Source organism: Spermophilus citellus (genome assembly GCF_964194105.1).
Source record: "Spermophilus citellus genome assembly, chromosome: 5".
NCBI lineage: Eukaryota > Metazoa > Chordata > Mammalia > Rodentia > Sciuridae > Spermophilus > Spermophilus citellus.
Window position 1 is genome coordinate 114,824,271 of NC_138186.1, and position 25,913 is coordinate 114,850,183.

At 45.9% G+C, this 25,913-nt stretch overlaps 1 protein-coding gene and 1 long non-coding RNA gene across 2 annotated transcripts in view; one reads left to right on the top strand and one right to left on the bottom strand.

Moving 5' to 3' along the window:
- The window catches only part of BEND3 (BEN domain containing 3), a 34,751-nt gene extending 9,978 nt beyond the window's left edge, over window positions 1-24,773 (bottom strand). The window contains exons 1-3 of the mRNA XM_081294487.1: window positions 24,072-24,773; window positions 9,607-9,654; window positions 8,985-9,187 (exon numbers count right to left, since the gene is read on the bottom strand). Coding sequence (XP_081150613.1) covers window positions 8,985-9,187; window positions 9,607-9,643 — 240 coding nt within the window. The 5' untranslated portion in view covers window positions 9,644-9,654; window positions 24,072-24,773. The remainder of the gene's footprint in view (window positions 1-8,984; window positions 9,188-9,606; window positions 9,655-24,071) is intronic.
- Window positions 12,164-16,959, top strand: LOC308650343. Its single transcript, XR_014022321.1, has 3 exons — window positions 12,164-12,529; window positions 16,186-16,254; window positions 16,832-16,959. It is a non-coding gene; the product is annotated as an uncharacterized lncRNA (long non-coding RNA).
- Window positions 24,774-25,913: the final 1,140 nt, after the last annotated feature.

The following is a 25,913-nucleotide window of genomic DNA, read 5'->3' on the forward strand; positions in this document are numbered from 1 at the left end:
GTTTCCATTTGCACTGAGCATGTTAGAAACACTACTGTCCACATCAACATTTTTGACTAAACTGTTTTAATAAAAAATATTAGAGTCCCAGTAGAGGGCAATGTTCTGCACTTCCAGAAACCTTGGACACACAATTCAACATAAAACACAACACAAGTACCAAAGAGAAGGTTCTGAGATAGCCCCACACTGGTGTCCTGTCAACTCAGTGCTCCAATTAATTCCACAAATGCTGCCAAAGCGACGACGGGCTGGCTGCACTTGCTGCCGATGATAAAAATCTCTGCTCAGCTGTCTAGGAGTATCAAGAAATCTTTAAATCTGTGCTACTTGGCACTGGGTGTCTGGTTGACACAGTTCCCAATTCTCCTAGGCTTATCTTCTAACCATATGGGGACTCTGCTGCATAGTGGAGGCTCTGCGATGCCAGCATTGAGCCGGGATCACGATCAGGGTATTTCATGCTACCAGGCGCATCCGTGGACTCACAAGGGAATGCCCACATCTCTCAGCCAGAGAATGGGATGGAAAAGAAAGCTAATATGTTGCAATTCAAGTTAAGTAGAAAGTCAAGGGGAGATTCCAGGTGTTCATGCCCAGCGACATCCCAGGGACTGGGTCACCACGGAAAGGCTGAATTAGACATCTTCATCAGGCCCTCAGGTCCAAGAGCAGTCACTGAACTCAGTTCAATGACTGATGAGGAGCTAAATGGTGCCCAGAGAGGCAGCAAAGTGGAACACCAAGAAAGCAGCATGCCTTGGGAAGCAGGGCGTCTGGAATTAATGTGCTATTAAGGGCAGGCCAGGAGAAAAGGCAGCAAGAGGGCTGGCACGGTCCTCCTGGCACAACTGCACTGAGAATGATGCTAACCTTTTTCATTTTCAACAGAATTCTCCTCCTCTCCCTTCTAGATGCAGTCAGCAACAGGGCTGGAGGAGGCCTCACCACTGGAGCTGGTGAGCAGCCTCCCGCACCTGGCAGGACTGTGCAAGGCCAGGCACATGGGAAACGAGCTGGATGCAGTCTCTCCTCTCATGGCCCTTAGCCTCTGGGCGGGCTGTCTTTACCCTGCCAGCAGTATATGGTGAGAATGAAGAATGTGCTAAGATGCCAAAGAAATAAGAATCTGGGTGGAATGGGGGGTGGGGGAACCCTAAAGCAACAGCAAAAAAGGGAAAAGAGGAAGACTGCGGAATAATACTGCATCTAAGGTTCCTCAGGTGCCTTACAAACTCCCCTCTCTGCTCCCCAGGCCTCAGCGCTATGTGCACAGCGTGAAATGCAGCAGGATTGGTGGTGCCAACTTCTCCAAGCCTTGTAAACATGGGAATGGCCACAGTACCTGTCTGCTGTGGTTGCTCTGCACATTCTCAAGAATCCCCAGTTCATCCCACAGTCACTGACTTATGAGGCGTTCAGGGTACTGGCACTGCATGTATGAGCGAGATGGCATCTCTGTTCTCCAATGGAAAACTCGACCACAACAGCATTTTGGGATTAAAACAAACAAGAAAGCAACCAACAAACAAAAAAACACAGAACAGGGCTAACCTCTGCCTGGCACAAAGCTCCTGAACATTGCCTCCACTTCTGTGAACAAAAAGATGATTCCCAATGAAAACGTTGGCTACTCACCTCCCACATCTGCTGCCTTTGGCTATGCAACTCTCATCAGGGGAGGTGCCAAATAAGTCTTCACACAGCCTTTTGTTAGACTTTTTGAGGGAGGTTTTATTTTTCGTCTGAGTATGGTACTAAATGTCACTCAAAAGACCAGCTGTCAACATTGATAGAAGTAGGAATGTGGAGCACCTTAGGGTCAGGGCTACCATTCAAATCCTTGCCCCTCTGCCCTCTTGCCCTGGAGTGGAAAAGAGAAAACAGGTGCTCTATGCTCTGACCATGGTGGTGCTCAGGCCTGGGGCATCCTGGAGGGCATCAGATGGCCTTCCTTGACAGTCTCATGCCAGTTTTGTTCCAATAAATGTGGAAGGTGAATACTGGCCTCAGGGTGGGGATTAGAGATAGGGCTGGGAAGGCAAATAAACATTTGTGAAGGGTGGGGCAGGCCACACCAGGCTCCTCCAGAGCACTTCACCACTCCACAAGAAGCCAGGGAGGTGAGCAGTGCTATCATTCCATACAGTGGAAGCACCTGAGGCCCAGAGGTCACAGAACCAGATGCCCCCTTATCTGACTCCAGAGTCTCTGTTCCTACTGATGTTACCTTGAAGGGGAGATGAATCAGAGAAGGTGACAAGAAGGCCACAGAGCAGAGAGCCAGAGTCTTCCCTCCAGACCCCAGGAGCAAGGGTGCTCCCGTGGCATCCCAGCACTTGGTTTTAACTTACCTATCTCGGTTGACTCATCTGCCTGGAGGACACATTAATTCCTTCCTCACTGCCTTGTAATAGGAATTAAGTAAAAGAAGAAAGGGAACAGGGCTGTACTAACAGAGTTACCACACCTCCTACCCACTTCTTCTTCTTTTTTTTTTTTTTTGGTGCTGGGGATTGAACCCAGAAACACTTTACAAGTGAGCTATACCCTCAGTCCTTTTTATTTTTTTATTTTGAGACAGAGTCTCACCAAGTTGCTGAGGCTGGCCCCAAACTTGAAGTCCTCCTGCCTCAGCCTCCTCAGTTGCTGGGATTACAGGCAAGAGCCACCATGCCCGGCTTCCCACTCTTTCTGCTGATCACTCCTTTCAGCCTCCAGGCTTCTTCTGGCTTACCAGGTGCCAAATGTGCCAATAAGGCAGTACATACACCCTGCCTCAGCCCTGCCACCATGTAGAAGAAGGCTCGAAAGATTCAGCAGGACAATGAAAAAGGACTCTTCTATTTGTGTTAGATAAGTACTATTTTGAAAAATCAACACATATGATAATTTCATGAAAGTTATGGATTGTTCTAAAGTCCCCAGGGTTCTGAGACTATTGATTTACTGACATGTCTCCCTGTACAAACTTCTAAAAAGGAAATACTGCTTTAAACGTTCCACAAGGAGTTTAATAATTTCAAAAGATTTTTTTTATGGGGCTGGGGCTATAGCTCAGTGGCAAAGCACTTGCCTAGCATGCGTGGGGCACTGGGTTCCATCCTCAGTACCACGTAAAAATTAACAAATAAAATAAAGGCATTCTGTCTATTTACAACTAAAAACAAAATTTAAAAAAAAAAAAGATTTTTATGTACAGAACAAGGAAGGATGTCCTTATTTCACATACGCTAAGAGAAATTAATAAAGTGGTAAAACACCCAAATAAAATCTGGGCCTTAACATATCTTTTCCACTCCAAGACGTAAACTGCCTTCTATAGTCAATGCTCTGAAAAGCAACCACACATGACCATGGAGCACAAGCAGACCCGACAAGTCATAGCAGAAATATTTAAATCCACTCTTGGTTCCCTTTCCCCAAGAATGTCAAAATGCAATGCCTGGGGCTGGGGACATAGCTCAGTCGGTAGCATGCCTGCCTTGCATGCACAAGGCTCTGGGTTCAATTCCCAGCACCAAAAAAAAAAAAAAAAGAAAAGAAAAGAAAAAAAAGCGATGCCTGAAGCTCCTGCCCTCCTCACCCCACTGTCCAAGTACACTATCTGGAACCTTCATGTGACACCAGAAATCTATCTACCATAAACCCAGAGCTCTTCTGAATGGCTGTGTACTGAAGAATTGGACTAAAATGCTAATTATAAAAACACTTCCTTCCCTTTCTGCCCCAAGAATAAGAAGCAGCTCCCTTCTCCATGCTCCCACTGTGACAACAATGAAGAGTAACATTATCTGTACAACACAGCAGTGGGGTTACCGGGGCCACCCACAAAGGCCCACCTGGCCTACACGCGGCCAGAACTCCTGGTTGAGAGCTCGCCATTCCTCACCGTGATGAATCAGCCATGGCAATGGGGCCGGCATTCCTTCCCATCCTCTGCACTGTGGTTGCTTCTTCTATCAGCAGATAGAATTTTATTTGTCCACCTCTGAGTCTGGGTTTGGCCATGGCCATGTGACTTGCTTTGACCTGCAGGCCCCTTGCAAATGTGATGCAAGCAGAGGTTCCAGAGCTGGCCCTCCCTAGCCCCTAGGAACTCTTTCATCATCCTGTGAACAAGTCCAGACAGGCTTCCCAGAGGGGGAGAATGTGCACAAAGGGAAGCTCCAGTCACCCCCCCCCCAGATAGGCCATTCCAGACCACCCCACCCAAACACATCAGGCCACATCAGAAGAACCACCACCGGCTGATCCACAAAATAATATGTTAAAAAAAAAAGGTGGTTTTTTTAAACTACTAAATCCTGGGTGATTTGTTTCACAGCTCAAATAAACTGATACACTCAACATTATCTTCCATTTCCGGAACTCTAGCTTTACTTCAACCTTCTGGTGAGTTTGCAGAATTGAGCATAAGCAGAAATGTAACATGAAAGATAAAAATGGGCTGGTTTTGTTTTGCTTTGTTGATTGAACCTAACACATGAGGAAAATATTTTCAAGTGTTCCTTGAAACTTCCTCCTCCTCAAATTTCTCAACACCATCAGAATAACCTCTGGGATTCTAGCCGAGGCACACTCATACAAGTGACTAGGTTTAGTAGGTATATGGAAGGTCCCTGTGGCATTATTTGTAAGACTATAAAACTGGAAAACACCTAAATATCAACCATTAGGAAAAAAGATAATAAATCATGATCTAAAATAAAACATATGAAAAAGCAAATGGTTAAATGTTTTTTCAAACAAGCAATCAGGAAGATGAGTTTTTTGTTTTTAACTTTTTTTTAGTTGTCGATGGACCTTTATTTTGTTTATTTATATGCAGTGCTGAGAACCCAACCCAGTGCCTCACACATACTAGGCAAGAGCTCTACCATTGAGCCGCAACCCTAACCTGGGAGATGAGGGGGGTTTTGGGGTTTTGTTTTTAAATATTAATTTTTAGTTGTAGTTGAACACAAAAATACCTTTATTTTATTTATTTATTTTTATGCGTGTTAAGGATCAAACCCAGGGCTTCGCATGTGCTAGGCGAGTGCTCTACCTCTAAGCCACAACCCAAGCCCTGGGAGCTGAGTTTCAATCCACTAGAAACTGCCATCCAGGCATGAAGCCCTTCCTTAGCTCACAAGTACACAGCAAGGGGCTGATATAGACAGCCAGAGTCAAGGGTGAGATATTTCTAGTTATTTATTTGTTTAAAAAGGCTTAAAGATATTTTTTAAATGTAACTTTTTTTTTCCTGGGCATTATAGATTTTTTTTTTTAATGTCTCGCTCAATTTTATTACTCACATAAGTCAAAAAATGGAAAACCCAAATGTCCACACAACAGACTATTATCCAGCCATGAAAAGGAGTAAAGTGGTTTCAGGATTCTGGTTCTGCATGTAAAGAGCTTGGAAGTCTCCACTCTATCCTCACAAGTAAAAAGCAAGATAAAGAAACACAAATCTACAATTTTCCTAGATCCATAAGACAAGTGAAGTCCAGCTGCTGACCCCAAAATGGAGAGAGAGGTGAATGAATACAGAGAACCACAACTGCCCAGACCAGACACCCAACCGTGGAGACCCCCAAGGCAATCAGAGCTGGGCAGGGAAGCCTGATCTGTAAGGATAGGTTGCTGGAGGCTCTGGGTGGACAAGTCCAAGAATTAAAAACTCCAGAGGCCCCAGGCCTCAGAGAGCCTCCATATTTTTATGGCTTTACCTTCAAGAGCTCTACCACATTCTCAGTGTGACTATCTGAGAAAAACTCTCCCAAGCCTTATGGGAGGGTCAGGGAAACAGAAGCATTCTGAAATACTCCAAGTCATCTGTACTTAAGGAGATGTGCCCTCAGGAGAAACTAACCAGAGCCTACCCTGAAGAAGTTTTATCTGAGACCTTCTGACCTGTGGGGAGGGAGATACCAAGTCCAGCCCACACCAGCCATCCAGTCCCAGCCCAGGGAGGAGCAGAGGAACTCAGGAGAACCAGTGGAGTTTACAGTCCAGAGGCACAGGTCTGCTAAAGGACAGAGACCCAGCCACAGGGTAGCGAACCCCCTCTTCCTTTGCCTCACCCCCCCAAAGGCCTATCACAACAGCTCCTTTGACCCAGTACATCAGATCTGACTATCAAGAAAAAATATAAAGTATACGAAGACCAAAGCAGAATCACATGATAGAGATGATGGAATGAATTATCACAAAGAATTTAAAACAACTATAATTTGTATGTCAAGGGTTCTAATGGATAAGTAGACAGAATATAAGAACAAAGGAGCAATGTACAGAGAAGCAGAAGTTTGAAGAAAGAACAAAAAAGAAATGCTAGAGAAAAAACAAAGCCCTAAAACAGAAATGAATAATGCCTTTGATGGTCTTAGCAGATTGGACATGGCTGAGAAAAGACTCCCTGAGCTTGATGATACCTCAATAGCAAACTTCAAAACTGAAGAAATGAGAAAAAGGATTGGAGAAGAAACAAAACAAAACAAACATACACACACACAAAAAAAAAAAAAAAAAAAAAAAAAGAGAGAGAGAGAAGAGAATCCAAGAACTGTAGGGCAATACAAAAGATGTGACATACAGGTATGGGAATACCAGGAAGAGAAAAAATGTTTGAAACCATGACAGAATTTCTCCAAATTAATGGCAGACACCTAAACAAAGATTCGGGAGTTCAGAGAAAACCAAGGAAAATTCCAAAATAGCTATGTCTAGGCATATTGTTTGCAAAATACAAAAAAAAAAAAAAAAAAAAAGATAAATTAATCCCGAGAGAAACCAAAGAGGGTCAAAGGTAAGATTCACATCCAGCCTGTCCTCAGAAACTGCGAAGGCAAGGAAGCGCAGGGAAACGGAAAGAGAGAAAAAACTGAACAACTCAAAACTCTGTGCCTTGCAATATTATTTTTCAAAAATGAAGAAGATCTCAAACAAACAAAAAATGAGGGAATTGTAACCAGTAGACCTGCCTTATAGGAAATGTTAAGAGAAGTTCTTAAACCAGGTAGGATAGTGCACGCCAGCTGTTCAGAAGATTGAGGCAGGAGGATAACAAATTTGAGGCCAGCCTGGGAAACTAAGCTTGATCCTGTGTCAAAATAAAAAATAAAAAGGGCTAGAGACAAATACCCCAGAGTTCAATCCCCTCTACCACAAAAAAAAAAAAAAAAAAAAAAAGCACAGGGGTGGCGCTGGGGATATAGCTCAGAGGTAGAGCACTGGCCTAGCACATGCAAGGCCCTGGCTTCAATCCCCAGTACTGCAAAAAGAAAAAAGGGGGGACCAGGGTGTGTGCAACAGAGATGAAGTACGAATGCTACATCAGGGATGAATCTTGAAAACATTATGGTGAGTAAAAAAAAAAAAAACCCAACAGAAAAGGCCATATAGTATGTGATTCCATTTAAATGAAATGTTCAGAATAGGCAAATCAATAGAGATTCAAAGTAGATCAGACGCTGTCAGGAGTTGGAGGTATGGGAAAGGTTGTGACTGCAAAGGAGTTTCTTCCTGGGGTTATGAAAACGAATTGAAAAATGAATCTGTGGTAATAGCTGCATGATTCTATGACTGTATTAAAAACCACTGAGTTGCACAAAACCTAAATTGGGGAATGGTATAGTATCCAAGTTATATTTCAATTAAGTTGTTAGAAAGATAACAAAATAATAAATACGATTAATTTTTTTTTTAAAGAGAGAGAGAGAGAGAGGAGAGAGAGAGAGAAAGAGAGAGAATTTTTAATATTCATTCTTCAGTTCTCGGTGGACACAACATCTTTGTTGGTATGTGGTGCTGAGGATCGAACCCGGGCCGCACACATGCCAGGCGAGTGCGCCACTGCCTGAGCCACATCCCCAGCCCCGATTAAATTTTTTAAAATGTATCTCTCAGTGTTCCATAACATAGAATGCAGGTCCTTACATAATATAAACATGCATACTTAAATCCTTGTTAAAATCTTAGTCTCACCATTGTTGCAATACAAGGATAATTTTTAGTTACTGAGGCCTAAACAAGACCCTAAAATGCATGAATTCCAAATTATTTAGATCTGCCCTAATATCGAATAGGGAATCGAAATTAACCAATAAAACCAAGAGTCCCATATTGATACCCCACGGTGCTCTGACTAATGACCAGGAGCACTGAAGACCTGGATTCTCTGTGAACAGATGCAGAAGTTAATATGCTTCTTTGGGTCTCCCAAAGAGTGAATGTGGCCAGCGGGAGGGGAGAGGCAAGGAGGAGATGTGGAGCTGGGTTGGGGGTTTGGCAAAATGTTTTCCTAAGAATTAAAGATATATTTGTTGGACGTGGAGAGGCTCCATCAACCCCACTGAAGCATCCTAAGACAAACACCCACCTGACGTCCCAATGCTGCCTCTCTCCTCAGTGCAAACCACTTCACATGGATGTCCCTGATTCCTGCCTGAACACCAGGGTGCCAGCATGTTAATTTCCATTTTCTGTCTCTCTCAGCATTTAGCCAAGTGCAATACAATCAGCAAGTGACGAAGAAATAAAGCAAATTCATAAAACAGATAGCTTACACGGTAACAGGTATGATGTAAAAGAATCCCCCGCTTCCAGAAAGATTCACTGAAAAGTTCTTTAGGGAACAAGCTCCCTAACAGTATTGGGACATAAGATAGATTTATGAAAAGACCTGCTAGCCCCCAACCTTCCCAGGAAGGAGTCGACCATGAAAGCTGTGGGAGGCTGGGCTGAACTGACCACCCTTGCTGTCAAGGTCCTTGCCCTCACGGAGCACAGCAAAACAAAGAACTCAAAAGCAGTTGCATTGTGAAGAAACCCCTCTCCCTGTAAGGAATCCAGATACAGACAAAGCTTCCAACTGAACTGAAGTCAGTTGGGCCCAAGGGTTTAGCAATAGCCCAGAGGCCCAAGAGTAGAGAGAGATTCGGCCTCGGATCAGAGAGGGCTAGAGCCCAAGCAGAGGGAAGGTGCTGGGCCCTCACCTCGGGTATCAGCCGCCTCCTCTTCACGCTGGGGACAGAATCTGGCTGGCCCTCGCCACCTGGCTGCTTTCGTTTGCTGGAGTCCTGGAGGGCAGCAAAGACGCTGTCCAGAGGGTGCTTCTCTGAAGGCTTGGAATTCAGTGAACAGTCCAGGGCAGCATCTTCAGCCTCCGTCTCCACCTTCACAGTGTTATTTTTTAGAACTGTACAGAGAAGAAATAGGACTTAGGGCCACTGAGAGATCGGCAGGGTTCTCTGAGCCACAGGTGTTTGAGGATCACCCACTGACACTGTCACTCAGAGAATAACATCTATCTAGTCATAAACCTGTGCTTTCCAGCAAAGTGATCTCTATCTTACTAAACTAGTGCTACACAACAAAACCATGTTCTAAGTTCAAAATTGGTCTATAAGTCTTTTGGGGGGAGAGGTGGGATGTGGAGAGAACTAAATATTAACTGTATTGCACTTTTTAAAAATACATAAGGTACTTATAACAAGTGTTGAGTAGAGGGGGATGGGAACAGGCAGTAGGAGACTTTACAATATATTCCCTTTTACATTTTTAGAGTATGTAATATATGACCTATTCAAAATTATTAAATGAGAAACGTTTATTTACCTTCTTCTACATCTTCACCGAATTCAGCTGAGTTCATCTTCTATTCCACTAAATGAAAACACAAACACAAAGCCTTCATTTATTGCTTGATTTACTTCTTAATATTCCCTATCCACAGAGAAATTCCCTTGCCCCTGCTCTGTGCAGTAGGAGGTTAAAGGTCATGAAGCACTGTGCAAGAGCCGGCCTCCTAATCTTGTCTGCAGATTCTCAGGAGCAGTCAGGCCTGGCCGGCAGGAAGCCTCTCTCCAAGACTTCACGTGGGCAGAACCTGTCTTCAAGCATCCATTGAAAGCCATTTACTGAACCAGGGGAACATTACTTGAGCAAATTAAGTCCTGCAAAAGACCCCAATTTAGATGATCACCTTTTAGTCCCTGTTTATAAAACCCTAGTCATGACATGAAAGAAGAGAGACTGTGGGCCCCAACACATGGAGCTGAGGTCTCAGCACTTCAGGTAGCCGAGAGACCTATGGTGCCCATGAAGGCAGCCACTAGATACATGTGACTACTGAGGACTCTAAATGTGGCCAGCCCAAATGGAGACATGCCCCAGGTGTGACATACATATCAGATTTCAGATTTAGTTTAGTATAAAAAAAAAAAAAGTAAAACATCTCATTCATAACCATTTTACATTGGCCACATTGAAATGATATTATTTGATATTACTTGATGGGCTACAAAAAAACTGTATTAAAATTCAAGGCCAGTCTGGACCTTTAGTGAGACTGTGTCTCCAAAAAAGGAAAAGGAAAAGGTTGGGGAAAAGGGGCAGAATGTAAAGCCATGAGCCATGGGTTAGATCCTTTATACTACAAAACAAAAAACACCTCACCTAGTCTTTAAACATAGCTATAAGAAACTTAAAACTACATATGGGGTCCCCTTATATTTTTACTGGATGATGCTAGCCTAGCCCTTCCTTCCACAACAGGGACAGAAAGGCACTGAGGGTTTTTCAGTGCAGGGCTTCAGAACTCTATAGACAATCAGGTTCAAAAGATCAGGTGAGGGCAAGAGGCAGGATGTGTGTGGGGTGCCCTGTCTAAGCAGAGCCAGCCCTGACTCCCACTGCCCCAGGCAGGATGGAACTAACAACATCATTAAGTATAAGGTACAAATGAGTTACCAACATTTGGGAAAGGAAGGTACACTGCAACCTTTAATACTGACATTGGGGAGTTGTTGTTGAACAACTGATTAAGGTGACTGCAAACACAGAGTTCTCGTTTGGGTAAAAGATAGAAGGAAATAGGACCAAGGAATATCCCTTGAGACTTTTTTGTAAGAGGGATGCCAACTACATCATCCAGTAAACCATTCAAGGGAGAGTTATGGAATGGTGTATGTTCAATATATTGTCCTGTTTAATAGGGCAGGATGCAGGGGACAACAGAGACTGTATCTAGGTGACCTATGTAAATAGTAATATCTTCAAAAGTCACTAATAACAGCAACACATATGTAGTGCCTATTAGGTGAAGCCCTGTTCTCAGAGGATCACAATAAACCTCTGAGTTAGACACGATTCTTTTCATCCCTGTATTACTAACTTTCAGAGGCTAAAAAAGAAAATAAGATGTATTTGAAATTTAAAATAATCTTCTACCTGAAAAAAAAATGGATATACAAAGTGATATTGAAGGAAAACAAAAAGTCAACTTCAAGGGTTCATCAATTATTTTACCAGCAGTCAAGCTTTAGTGACTCATTCCATTGTATTTCAAGATATAAACCTTGCATCTGATTCTGGGTGTCTCTGATTGGACCAGAGGGCAGCTAATGCCAGGCAGAAACTCAGAACTGACTCCTGGCCCAGCCTGAGGGCCTATCAGGTAAAACACTTGAGGCCAGCCCAGTGCCCTGAGCTTGCCAAACGCCCTTGCAAACTCTGCCACACAGTCACATAACCTGTTGCCTCCAATCAAGGGCAGGGGTGAGAAGCGGCAGAACAGATGGGGAGGAGTGAGTGAGGCAGGTGCACTACATACAAACTACATTCTTGACAGAAAAGGGAGAACACGGATGATAGTTTATTTGAGGGAAAACAGGTAAAAATACTGCAAAGACTCTGGCTAAGCAGAAAAGCATTGAAAGGCCAGGCGAACCCTAGAAAACAGGAGTGGATGAAAGAGCACAGCAGACAAGCCCAGGAGCTGAGCGAGGGCGCTCTATTCATCTGTCATTACACTTGCCCACCCACGTTTCTCTGATGCCAGTCACATACAGAGCAGTGTGCAGCCGGGAGGCAGGTGCTGGGTGGAGTCTATGCAATGGGACTTGGTGAGCAGGAAGCTATATTCTGAACCACCACCAGATGACATTACACCAGGCAATTTGGCACCTTTCAATTGTGAACCCTCCTGAAACTGACAAAGAAAGAGCAGACATGTGAGCCACCTGTAGGTGGGAGAAGAGCTGTGGGGGAGCTATGGAGGAGCCAGGAAGGGTTAGGGATGAGGTGAGAGGAAGGGGCTGCGGGCTGCCTGGGCTTTCGAGACACCCAGAGTGCATCTGCTTTGGAAAACATTTCTGTGTTCTTTTGTCAACTAGTGGCAGATGCTAGGTTAGCACAGAAATAACCCAGAACACAGGCAGATAGCCACGCGCTTGGGAGGGTGGGGAGTCTCCCAATTGTAGGGCCTGGAAGACCTGCAGCTGCCTCTGGCTGCTGTGGGGAGGAGTGAGTCACGGTCCTCTTTAACATCCTGGCCCACGAGCTGCATGCCCAGCACCAAGCCCCAGTGGCCACTGTGTCTTCGCCTCTTCCTGAGCTATTTTAATCCCACCTTCACCAATCAAGAAACTCTCGCTGTGTCATTCAGCAACTGAGTGGCAGAACCAGGGTTCAAAGCGAGTCTGTCTGTACCTCCCCTCAGCCAGTTGGAGAAGGAAACAGAGTTCTCATTCTTCTTCTGGTAAGGTGCTTTCGATGAACACAGGGCCCGCTTCCAGACTCGGTCGCTTAGTCCAGCAGCAGCTGGGGACACATGAGTCTCCTTTCACCACAAGGAAGCTACCTGGAAAGTCAGTCTGCTCGGGGGGCTGGGAGACAGACTCCACCCCACAGTGCAGGAAAGTTTCTGCAGCAGGGCACGCAGGTCACTCCCTGCATCCCTGAACAGAGACAGCTCAGCAACAATGTTGCAGCTGGGTAGAAAGGAGCTGAGTATTGCCTAGCAACCTCCATTTGCTGGTCACCTGCTCAGTGGAGGGTCACAAGCTCTGCTCTTCGTGGGTGGACACGGAGCACCCAGATGCCTGGCATGCCACAGACATTCCTTTTGATTGCATAACTGCAGGTTGTGCAGGAGCCACGCAGCCAGCAGCCTCTGCAGCTCAGCTTCGCTGCTCCTGCAGTGCCAGGTTGCTGCCATTAGTCACCTGTGCTTGTGGACTGTGTGGAATCTCTAGTCCCAGCATTCTCTCCTTTGCAAAACCTTATGCTTCTCAGCACAAACCTCAAATTGTGGGGCACTCTAACCATGCACATCCCCTAAAATCAGTTTCCTACCTGAGGGGTGGCTGTTCCATATCCCTCAAAAAAACTCTGCACAAGCCAAGGGAAGAGTTAAATGAATGGAGGAGGAGAGGAGAATCACCAAGACCTATGCAGCTAGCAGCTGTTTCTTGTTAAAATGCCACAGGTTGCAAGATGCTGTTAACTCTCAAACAGCACCAGCCTTCTCTGGTGCCTTATTTAGTTAATGAAAATGCTCCCACTCCCGCTCCCCCATAGGAGCTGGGGATTGAACCGAGGCCATGCACATGCTAGGCAAGTGCTCAAGCACTGATCTACACTCCTCAGTGCCTCCCTGCTTTTGAAAACAAATAGCCTAGAAAGAAGCCTTAGGTAAGGTGACTGTAGATAACACAGAAGGGTTCAAAATGTTGCAGAGCTCAGAAGTAATTTCATTAAAATGTCTTCTAGTCTCCATCCTACATGGAGTGAGAACGGCAAACCTTAATCTTCCATTTAGGGTGTGTGGTTGGGGAAGATTAGTAGGTCAGCAGGAAAGCTTTCAGTTTACAAAAAGCACCAAGAGAGGGTAATTCCAAATGTTCAGAAATAACAGGATGCTTTAGCCACTCAAATATCAAATTACAACGACAAGGTGTTTAAATTGGCTACATAGATACAGTAACTTGCAGGGCTTGTGGTAACCCTGTGTCTCATGCTAGAACAGGGAGGAATCTGAACCCTGCCCATCAACAGGCACCTGGCTTGGGGTTGGTAGGGAAGCGAGGGGGGAGAACTGTGAATGTAACGCTTAGAACAAACCATGCCACAAAGAAATAAAAACCCCAAACAGTTACAGATTATAGGACATGTTGCACTTTTAGAGTTCATCTTAAAAGGAAGATACTTAAAGTATTTTTTTCTTTGTAAATATTCTTTGTACATATTCAGGTACAATATGTTAAGTTGAACAAAATTCAAAAGGATTTTGAGTTTAAAAGTGCCCTGTACAACCACTGAGTTACTGTTTTGGAGGCAAACATGATCACTTTCTCCAGCCCTTCCACAGTTGTCTCTATCAATGGTTCTCAAAGTGCAGTTCTTAAAAAGGGCTGCCAGGAGCAAGCTCACATGGCTTGCACCCATATTGTGACTCTCCCAGACTCCACCATTAGTCAGGTGGATGGTCTCAAACAGGCCATGGTGGGTGCGGTATTAACATCATAGAAATTGATTCTCACTACAAAGAAGGCATTTTTTTTTTTTTCTTTTTGGAGGGTCAGTTTACCATAACAAGATCATGAGATCAAAACTACCTTCATAACAACACTAGATATTACTGCCCTTGTACTCTTGTTCTTTCACAGGTCTGTAGGGGAGTTTTCCAGAGGCTGAATAAAGAGGAAGTATAGAAATTCTTTTTTTTTTTTTTAATACTGGGAAATAGAACACAGGACCTTGCACACTAGACAAGCACACTATCCCCAGCCCTCAACTGTCCTCTATTAAGCCAGACATTAAAAGAGATTTGCACTAGGCATGTTTGTGTATGTCTGTCATCCCAGATATTTTGGGAGGCTGAGAAAGGAAGCTCACCAAGTTGGAGGCCAGCCTTGGCAACTTAGAGAGGCCCTTAGCAAGATCCCATTTCAGAAAAAAAAAAATTAAAAGGTTTAGGGATGTAGCTAAGTGGGAAAGCATTCCTGGGTTCAATCCTCAGTACCAAAAATAAATAAATTTTTAAAATAAAAATTTTTTACAGAAGGTTAATAAATATTTAAGTATTTTCCAGCTTTAGTTTTTCTTTCTTTCTTTTTCTTTCTTTTTATTTGTTTGCTTTCAAAACTTTACTAATATCAGAAAAACATGGAAGTTTAGGCCACCTGGGGCAGGTTAGTCCTATGAATTGGCATTATTTTATACTGTTTATTGGATTTTAATTAATTACATAATAATAGGCCAGCTTTAGTTTTTCAACATGGTAACTGCTGATAGCTATAAACCATGAAAACAAAAGCTCTTCAGGGACCTCAATAATATTTAAGTGTCTAAAGGGATCCTGAGATTGTTTGAGAACCCTGTTTCTTGCTTTTTTCATTTAAAGTTTCTTGCTTTTTTTGTTGGTACTGGGGATTGAACCCAGGGTTCCTTAACCCCTTAAGCCTCATCCCCAGCCCATATTTTATATTTTATTTAGAGGGGTGGTCTTGCTAAGTAAGTTTCTAAAGCTGGCTTTGAACTTGCAATCCTCCTGCCTCAGCCTCCTAAACCACTGGGATACAGGTAGGCATCACCACACCTGGCCTTGAAATTTCTTTATTACTACTTGTTTTAGTTTGAGTTCACTCAAGAACAGATCTTGAAGCTGGGTACAGCGACACAATTCCTGTAATCCCAGCTACTCAGGAGGCTGAAGCAAGCAGGAGGATAGCAAACTCAAGGGCAACTTAACAAGACCTTGTCTCAAAATAAAGAGTAAAAAGAGCTGGGGGGTGGAACTCAGTGGTAGAGGGCCTCTGGGTTCAATTCCCCAGTATGGGGTGGTGGTGAAGGGAGCAGATCTTGAGACAGGGATTTGGAGATTGAGGAGTCTCTTTAGGAAGAGACCAAGGAAGGCTGAAAACCAATAATGTGCTAGTTGGTGGGGCACACAGTACCAGGCCTCAGGCAGTGACAGGTGTCCACAGAGGGTAACCTCCCCACACAAGGCAAGTTTCTGGAAGCCATTTCCTTTTGACCCCTCTGTACACTCGAACAGTACTATGAACACTCAGTGGAGACTCAGTAAAAATACCAGCCAATATGGTGTGGAAAGTGCCGTACCAAGAGCTTTATGGTAAACTTACTTATCCTACTAACCCTGAAAGGTAGAAACTCTTGTCACTCTTAATTTACAAGTTAAAAGGGAGGCAGGATTTTGGGCAGAGAGGTTGCCTCAGAGAACATTTAATGCAGTTCCCTCTCAAAGGTGTAGGACCCAAGACTCAGGAAGGTAAGTACTATGTACAAGAGCACTCCATGGCTTGCTATGTGATGCAAGGGGAGCTACTAGTCCGATGCGGGATGAGGTCAGTTCTCTGTGGGGGATCAATCAACTATGGATGTTTTTGACAGGGATCACAATCAACAGAGGCAGAGACAAGAAGACCCAGAGGCTGAAGATGGAATCATGGGAACTGCTGTGTAAGTGAAGGATAAGTAAGTGACAGAAGATAAAACAGCAATCAGAACTATCTAGGTTAGTGGACCCTGCACTGAGATTTCTACAACAACCAAAACTCAATCTCTAGCAAATACAGGCTGTGTGTTTCAGCTGTGCAGAGCAGCCCAGTACTCAAATTTTGTGATCTGGAAGCAAATATTTCTAAACTCGAACACAGAACTATGAGACCGTTTTCCCACTTGGAGGAGAAAGAATGTTAATCAAGGATAATTCTAGCTGGGCACAATGGCACATGCCTGTAATCCCAGTGGCTCAGGAGGCTGGGGCAGGAGGATCACAAGTTTGAAGCCATCCTCAGCAACTTAGCAAGACCCTGTCTCAAAATTGTAAAAGAATTTAAAAAGGGCTAGGGATGTAGCTCAGTGATTAAGTGCCCCTGGGTTCAATCCCTGGTACCAAAAAAGAAAAAAAAAAATCTAATTCTAGGGGGAAAAAATCTACCTAGAAATTAACTGTTAATGTCAATGAGGACAGAACTTGCTCTCCCTCAACACAATCATTTCAAAAACTCTAACCAAACATTTCTATCACCTACAGAGCCTCACCCACTGGAAACGAAACTTCTGACCCTGAGTCACAGCAATGAGCAAAGGCCAGAGAGCAAAGGACCTAGGCCAGTAGTTTAACACTGAATATAAGCCCAACTCTTGGGTTGCACTGTGAGCACGTGAATCCTAGTCTGGGGAGACCTCCATAAATATTAAAGTTACTAATTACTGATAATTTGCAAAAAAAAAAAAAGCAAAGAAAATGGGGAAAAAATTAATGTGACTTGGATTGAGATGGCCTTTGATCACTATTGTTTTTTCCATTATACAAAGCCAGAAAGTCAACTTCTACACACTTGAAGCGTTAAGACTTCAAATACAAAACCTCTTTTGGAAGAAAGAGCTAAGCATTAAATTACGTGTAAAGATTCAAAATCAATTGTTCATTTTAGGGCTACCCAGTCAATAATAACATACTTCAAAGTTCACTAGGGATATCTCAACTATGTAATTAAAAAATGCCATAAAGCAGCTGGAAGGAAATATGCCCAAATGTTAATTTTACCTCCAATTAGGAGGATTATGGATGATTCTTTCCTTATACTTTTCAAATATTCTATAGTGTGAAAGCAATTCTTTGACACTGAAAAAGAAATTTATAAAAATGAAAAATAAGAATCATAATAATCCGCCGGGCACGGTGGCACATGCCTGTAATCCCAGCAGCTTGGGTCACTGAGGCAGGAGGATCATGAGTTCAAAGCCAGCCTCAGCAAAAACCAGTAACCAAACAACTCAGTGAGACCTGTCTCGAAATAAAATACAAAAATAGGGCTGGGGATGTGGCTCAGTGGCTGAGTGCCCCTGAGTTCAATCCCTAGTACCAAAGAAAAGAAAGAAAAGAAAAGGATGGAAAGAAGGAAAGAAAGAAAAGAATGGAAGAATAATCTACTAGGCATGATAACATACCCCTATAATCCCAGCAACTCAGGAGGCTGAGGCAGGAGGATGGAATGTTTGAGCCAACCCTCAGCCAACTCAGCAAGACTCTGTCTCAAAACAAATTAAAAGGCCTGGGATATAGTTCAGAGGTAGAAGGCTCCTGGGTTTGATCCCAAGCACTGCAAAAAAAATTAAATAAATATAAATTAAATATATATATATATATATATATATATATATATATATATATATATTCCCGCTTAGCTATACAGTACTGCATACCTGTAATACCAAAGGCTGAGATAGGAGGATTGCAAGTTCAAGGTCAGGCTCAGGAACTTAGAGAGGCTGGCCTGGGAAACTTAGCAAGACCCTGGCTCAAAATAAAAAATAAAAGGGACTTGGGATGTAGTTCAGCAGTAGCACCCGGGTTCAATTCCCAGTACCACAAAAAAAAAAAAAAAAAAAAAAAGGAAAAAAAAACAACACACACACACACACACACACACACACACACACTTCTTAGGGGACATGTTTCCAAATTTTTCATCTTTTTTTGGTGGGGGGATGTTACTGGGGATTGAACTCAGGGACACCTGACCACTGAACTACATCCCCAGCCCTATTTTGTATAGAGATAAAGTCTCACTAAGTGTCTTAGCACCTCACTTTTTGCTATGGCTGGCTTTTAGGATCCTCCTGTCTCAGCCTCCCAAACCACTGGGATTAAAGGCCCGCACCACCATGCCCGACTAGATCTTTCATCTTAATCCTGGGCCTAATCCAGCCTGTCAAAGCCCCTTTCCACACATGACACCCAGGACTGAACAGTTTTTTAAACATGAGTTGACTAACAGAGATGACAATGAAGTCTGGCATAGTGGTACAACCCACCCTGGAATCCCAGCTACTTGGGAAACTGAGGCTAAAAAATAAAAAGAACTAGGGCTCAGTGGTGGAAGGCTTGCCTAGCATGAGTGAGGACACAGGGTCCATCCTCAGGTGGATGAACAAGGAGTCCCACAGAGACTTGACTGCAGGGAGCCTCCTTAAGGAAGAGGATAGTAACACGAGCTGGGGCACCTAGGGGAGCAATTTGTTGGCAAAGCCCTTGACCCTCGCACGAACAGTCTCTTCCCCAACTGACCCATGGGTTCCACAGGAACACATTCTCCAGTGCCTGCACAGGCGGCTGGCTGGAGTGGCCAGCCAGCTCCTCTATCAAGTTCTCTGAAGAGCCAGACCAGGCCCTTTGTCAGAGAGAGCAGTGTGAGGCTAATCGGAGCTGCCAGAGGCTTGTGGCTGGCCCCAAGTCACACAGGACAAGCGGCAGGCCCAGAAATGGGAAGTACTTGGGCTTCCTGAAACTTTAAGGTTCAAATCCCAGACAGCTGACTCAGGAATCTGTCCTGCTAAATCAGAAACATCCGCCTGCTAGGCTTGGGACTTGCCAATGGGCTGAAGTACAGGTCGGGGAAGAGCTGCCCGCAGCTGTGACCTCAGACCACTCAGGGGCAAATCCACCTCAACCCCAGACCTGTTTCCAGATGTCAAGTGAAGCAAATGCTCATTACCAGATTCCCTTGAGAATGTGAGCCTCAGAACAGGAATGTGACTGGACCCTGAGACAATGGGAACTGTGGCATGTATAGCCTCTGCCACACACAAAGGGTAAAGCACAGAGAATATGCTCAGGTCATCTTCAAGATGTCATTAATAAAACAAACTCAAGTGTTTTAAAGTCTTATTAAAGACCAAAACTTTACTTCAACCCTTTCACAACTACCACATTGTGTAATTTCATGACTCTGCTACAGGCCACATTGATTTTTAAAAAATAAATATAGAAAAGGAGGACAGCAGCTAATATTCATGTAGCTGGCTCCATGCTTGAAGGGTCTTACCTATGTTAACCCAGGCAATCTCACAGGGGCCCTCTTACTGTGCAGATGGAGAAAAAGAGGGGCCAGCATCTGTGCCTCGCTAAGGGGAGAACAAGAAGAAGGAAAAGGAGTCGGGGGATTCCTAGGATGACAGCTTCCTTCCAGTTTTCCAGGGAGAGCCCGGACTGAGGAACGGACTGAGGAACGGGCAGCAGCACCCAGATCTGTTTTCCCCTTGCGATTAGGCAGCCATCTGTGGCCTGGGCTCAGTTGTGAGAGCAAATAAACTAGCTAGATGAGCCGTCAGCCGACCAATGCAGCTGCCCTTGAATAAAAGGGAATTCCCTCCTAAACTTCAGAGTCAGATAAAACTAGGTTAAAACCCTGGTTTTTAACCTGTTTTTTAAAAAAGAGCTTTTAACCCAGTTGGAACTACATTTCACATATAAAACTGGACGAGTTTCTTACATACCCATCCAAGCCTTAGTTTGTTCTTCTATGAAAAGGAGCTGAACGTATCTACCTCAACCTCATGGAGTTTTTGTGAAAATTACCAAAGAAAAAGTGTCTGGCACACAGCACTCTGCATGACCTATTACAAAGTTAAAAAAAAATTAAAGTGCCATTTTAATGATACATTTCTTTAAAGAACTGTAAAATCAAATAAAATGGCTTAAAGGTTTACAAAAGTTTTCCTTTATATGGCAGAAACATACTGGGGGGGAGGTGAAATCAAATCAATTGCTCTCCCCAAGGACTGGAGGAATGTTCCCATGCCATCCACTCTGTGGGGCTGGAGTTCCGGGCACTCAGGTCAGCCGGGAGCCTTGTTGCATTTAGAACCCAGCCCTCTTGGCAGTTGGCATCATGCCCATGGGACTTGCAGGACATGTTCGCAATTTGTTTTTATTTTTAGACACATCTGCAAATGTAGTTTGAAAAATACCAGTCCTCACAAAACCAGGGCAATTTCCCCCTTAGTTTTTCTAAAGCTGTAATTGTCGCTGCCTTCCTTATTCAAAGCATAACCTCATCTTTTAGCAGGCAGCAAAGTACAACCCACACTCCTGCCTGCCTGCCTGCTTGCAATTTGGTGTCTAACCCTTTGGCCGCTGCATTTTCAGAACCTGACTAAACATATCTTCCTCAGCTAACAGGTTCCACTTTGGTTCTCCTTGGCCTCATAATGGATCAACCTTGGCATCCAGAAGTTGGGCTCAGGTGGGAATGGGGGAGAGCACACCCCAGCTTCCACTTTGGGACTGGACAGTGGTGAATAACTTTCTGAGGTGTAAGCCAAATTTCATCAGTACTGCCCATTTATCCCAAGTGTTTTGTCTTGTGCCCACATAGCTAATTTGAGTTCGGGAAACAGTCTGGTGTGACCTGTGCCCATGGATGCAGGCAGGCCATGGTCCTTTAGTTTGCTAGCTCTATGTGCAAACCAACAGTCCCTTGCTTACAAGAAAAGGTCATGAGTGATGTGTTCAATTGAACAATCCACACCCTCACTGACTGTGATGCAACTGACTCTCAGTGGCCAGTGATAAAAGAAAATCAGGCAAGCAAAGAATACAGGTGTCCCTCACTAGAAAGTAAAAAATTAAGAGGGCTGACTTTAAATGTATATTTCAAGTTCAATTGAAAATGGAAGGGCATGTGATCAGAGCAGCTGTTGGGAAAACATGAGCTCTAAAACAATAATTTTAAAAGTCTGGTTTTTGGACAAAATTGACACACAAACATGCTAGGCACTAACCCAGATGAAAGCACCTCTCTTGTTTAACACACTGGAGGCCTGATGATAGCACACAGAGAGCTCTTAGCCAGGAATGGCAGGGTCCTGTGGCAGCTAATTCCAGAAATCACAAGAGCTCTGGGTGGAAATGTCATTTTGAGAGATGATGAAGCTTCAGGACAAGGAGAACAGCACTTGTCAGGTATGGAGGGGGAAAGCAACTGAGAACAAGGGGATGCTACTGCAGCACATAAATATTCACTTTTTTCAGTGTATTTTTTTTTACATTAAATTTTATTTTAAAAAATTTATAATCTAAACTGGGCATGGTGGCATGGGTTTGTAATCCCAGTGACCTGAGAGAATGAGGCAGGAGTAACCCAAGTTCAAGGCCAGCAAGTAGGATATGGGACATTCCTGGAGGATATTAAATTTTCACCTAATCCAATCTATATCAGGGTTGAATCCTTTTCCTAATTATTAGTCACTCTGCCATGGCTTTGCTCATGGGGGGTAGGGGGCACCAGGAAGGAAGACAGTGTGTCAATGTGGCACACTTCAACAGATTACCGCCAGGCCAGCTATCTTATCTGCTGGGTCCTAAATGGCCTCTCTTCTTGCTGTCTATGAGTGTATATGTGTCAGGATATAACAACATAAAGCTTTCCTATTAAACAAGGAGATGATTTCTCTAATAAAGTCCATGTTGGGTGACAGAAGTTTTTCTTTTTAGTACTGGGGATTGAACCCAGGGATGCTTTGCCCCAGCTCTTTTATTTATTTGAGACAAGATTCTTAAGTTGCTTAGAGCCTAAGGGCTGGTCTCAAACTCCTCCTGAGTCAATGGCATTAAAGGCTCAAACCACGGCACCTGGCTGGCAGTAGTTTTGAATGCAACAGATTTAAAAGGCTCTGGTTTAATCTGTGAATTTCAGGGGCCAGAAACATAGTGGTGAACTTGCCATCAGGAACTGGCCACTCTCACCCCATATCTTTTTTCTTGAATACATTTTTTTCTCCATTTATTTAGCAAACATTTAATGAGTATCTACTAAATTATCAGATACTGGTTCAGTGACTAGTTAAAATAATCTTATCCAAATTTCAGTACTGACAGAAGCCGATGGGATCCTGCATAGTAATATAAACCCAGAAACTAAGGATGGATAGTTACACAAAGAGTTTACTCTTTTTAACCGCAGCCAGGTGCTGTGGTGCACTTTTGTAATCCCGGTGAGGGAGGCTGAGGCAGGAGACCGCAAGTTCAAAACCAGTCTCAGCAATTGTCTCAATAAAAAAATAAAAAAGGCCAGGAATGTGGCTCAGGGGTAAATTGCCTCTGGGTTCAATCCCCAGTTATCTAAACATAACAATTTAAAAAAAGGAGTAAAACTGTGGCATGGAGGTGGGACACAGGACAGCAAAACAATCTTTTCCATTCCTGTTTTGTGTATACCAAGCTAGCCTGAAAGGCTCTCTTCCTTGCCTCAGTTTCCTGCAGCCTTAGCATTCTGGCACTCAACCCGCAGCCCTGTAACATCTGTAGCAAAACATTCAAAAGTTACTTTAAGAAGGTGACGTTCAAAGGTTTGATCCCTAGCACGGGGGTGGGCTGGGGTGGGGAGGGGGAAATTCAATATTTCTGACTTGGAACTGTTCTGAGTACCCTTATCTGGTTGGCTTCCACGACCAATATTCTTCCCAGATGAGCTACCTGAGACAGCAATCAAACTAGTAGCAGCACCTTGGTTTCCCTTAAAAATACATAGAAAAATAGACAATGTGTCTGTACATCTTAGCGCACAAAGTCCTCGAAATAGTCGCTACATAACTCCCAGTGAAAGCGAAGGTAAAGTCTGCGTGGGAAAACACGTCCACCATAAAGAGGGAAAGGGCAGTCACAGGGTCTGCGAGTGCCGCAGGCTGTAGCTCCGCGGCTGGCCAGGAAGGCCTCAAGCCAGCCGGGGTGCACACCCAGGGCGCCGGGCCCGCCTCCAGCTCCGGGACAGCGGGAACCGCGGACCGCCGTGGAACGGCCGGGGAGGGCGCCGCGCCCCCTAGCGGCGGGGCCTGTCCCTCTCCGCTCTCGGCTGCCGCCGCAGCAGCAGCAGCAGCAGCCGGCCTGCCTCGCTCCCTTAGCAGACTCCCGAAGCAGCGTCCCTCCAAGCGGCGGCTCTTCGGCCTCCAGCTCCCCGCTCTACAGTTCCCTTCAGTCCCCGCCCCCTGCTCCCGCTCTGACACCCCCTTCCACACGCCGCGCTGTCCCCCACTGCGGCCCGCCGAGCGCGAACGCGGAGCCACCGCGGGCTCCGCAGAGTCTTCCGGCGACCCCGGCTGCTCCATCGCGGCGGCCGATGGGGGTGCGGGGCTGGAGTGCGGCGCGAGTGGGGCGGGCGGCGGCGAGGACCGTTCCACTGTGCGTCTCCCCCGCCCCCGCGCAGCGCCAGAGCTCCCCGGAACGCCATGGAGCCACGGCGTTCCGAGCGGGCACAAAGGGGCGCGCGGCACAATGGGCGCGGCGAGCCCGTGGGCGCCGGGCTCCCGCTCCGGCGGCTTGGCCCTGCGCGGGGGTGGGTGCTCCTCCGGGCGGGCGCGCTCGGGGCAGCCCCCCTTCGCGTCCCCTCCCCTGCTCCCGCCCCCACCCCGGCATGGATGTTGCAGCCACTCTCCGGTTGTCTGCCCCGGAGCCGCCACAGCGCGGCCGGCCCGGTCCGCCCCGCACTTACCTGGGACACGAGTTCTGTACTTTGCGGAGCGGGCCCGCGCCGAGTTTGGGCGCCACGTGCGGGGGGAGGGCGCGGGGCCGGGAGTGGGGGCCGCGCGCGGAGGGCCTGGCCGGGGCGGCCCGGGGAGTTGCTGGGGGCGGCGGGCGGGCGGGCGCCGTGTATTTTCCCCTCTCTTTGTGTGTGTCCGTGCGCTGCGCTCTCGCGTGACGTGACGGGACTCCGTGTGTCATTTCCGCACAAGGACACAGGAGCCCCCGCTGCAGTGGAACCACAACCCCTCCGCCCCCACCCCCGGCCCGCCCCTCCCCCTCAGCGGGGCACACGCGGGACCAGCGGTGGCGCTCGGGCGTGAACGGCCGCGGCGGGGTGCTGGGGCGCGCACTCCGGGGACCCGAGCGGTCGGGCGTGCTCCGCCAGCGCCGCGCTGCTCCACGTGGGCCCGCGCGGGCTGCTCGGGCGGGGGGCGGTGGCCGCGCACCCACGGCGCGCCGGACAGGCGCTAGCGAACAATGTCCTTTGCACACCGTGTGCTCTACCCCCGTGAGTCATTTCTCTAAAACGTGGTTTCTCAGACTCGACAGTTTGGCCCGAAATGCCTCCTTCTACTTTTTTCCCCCGCGGGACGACAACAGTAGGAAACGTCTTCACGCTCGCGTCCGCACTTCTCCCGAATTTTTTGCATTTCGGCCGTGGCTCTGGACACCCGGCCCGGTCTTCCCGCGCCGCGGCCAGCACAAAGACATCGGGGCGCAGTGCCCCCTTCGGTCCCGCGGAGCGGGCATGGAGTCCGGCGGGACGCGGGAGAGCGACCCCGGCGCTGGGAAACCCTGGCTCTGGCCACTCCCCCAGCGGGTTGGCCGCCTCGGTTGTAAGCCTTAAGAGCTAAAAATCTGCTTTCTACTTGCAACCCGAAGTTTTTACGTTTGAGGTTAAGGACGAAAGCTTCAGAAGCATGCGCGTTCCGACACACGCCACCAACATAAACCCACGGGATATCTGCGTGGAACGCTTAAAACAAAAACACTAGTCACTAACTCAGTAAAGACTGATTCTGTCTACTCCTAACTCCGGGATTGTAGGTTCCAAGTTGAAAAGTAGGAAACCTACGCCTCGAGTATTTTCTCAAATCTCAGTGAGAGTAAGTGAGAAGGAAACCCAATTCAACATTTAGGACACGTTAGTACCTTAGCAAACAATGAGAATGTAAATTTTCTTTAAAAATCTAATTTGCCGATCGAAGAAAGTATAAAGAGAAAAATGCAAATGATCCCATCTGCTGCTCACAGCTGACTGGCTGTAAGACAGGACCATGTGGCCCAGCCCTGCGCGGTCACTGAATAGGTAGAATAGATTTTAAAAGAAGGCATATGCTAGCTCCTTGCTGCCCAGTCGCGGCGAGGGTCTGAATTAACGTATAGTTTTGGATTACCATATCCTCCTCCAGACCACTCCAATTGGGAATTTAGTAATTACGCAAGTTCCTCCCCTTCGGATTTGAAATCAAAAGGCACAGGGTTCGGTTATCTAGGACCTTTTAGGAACTCTGTTGAACGTTCTCGGGCTGTATTTGGATTGCAGACTTGGAGAAGTCAGTACTAATTGCTATGCAAAATTAGCCAGCAGCCTGGAGGACTGAGCCCCGCATCCAGGGGGTGCTTTTATAAAAGAATCTATACGTGCTCAGTGTCATTCAAAACAGGATGATGAGAAGAATGGGGCCGAGATAGCAGCCCTTCAAATTCAAAAGACTTGGTACGCCCTATCTACATTTAAAATAGGGTGGAGGGAGGAAGGGAGGAGGTCGACTTGAGGGAGAATGGTTAATTTATACATTCCCTGAAG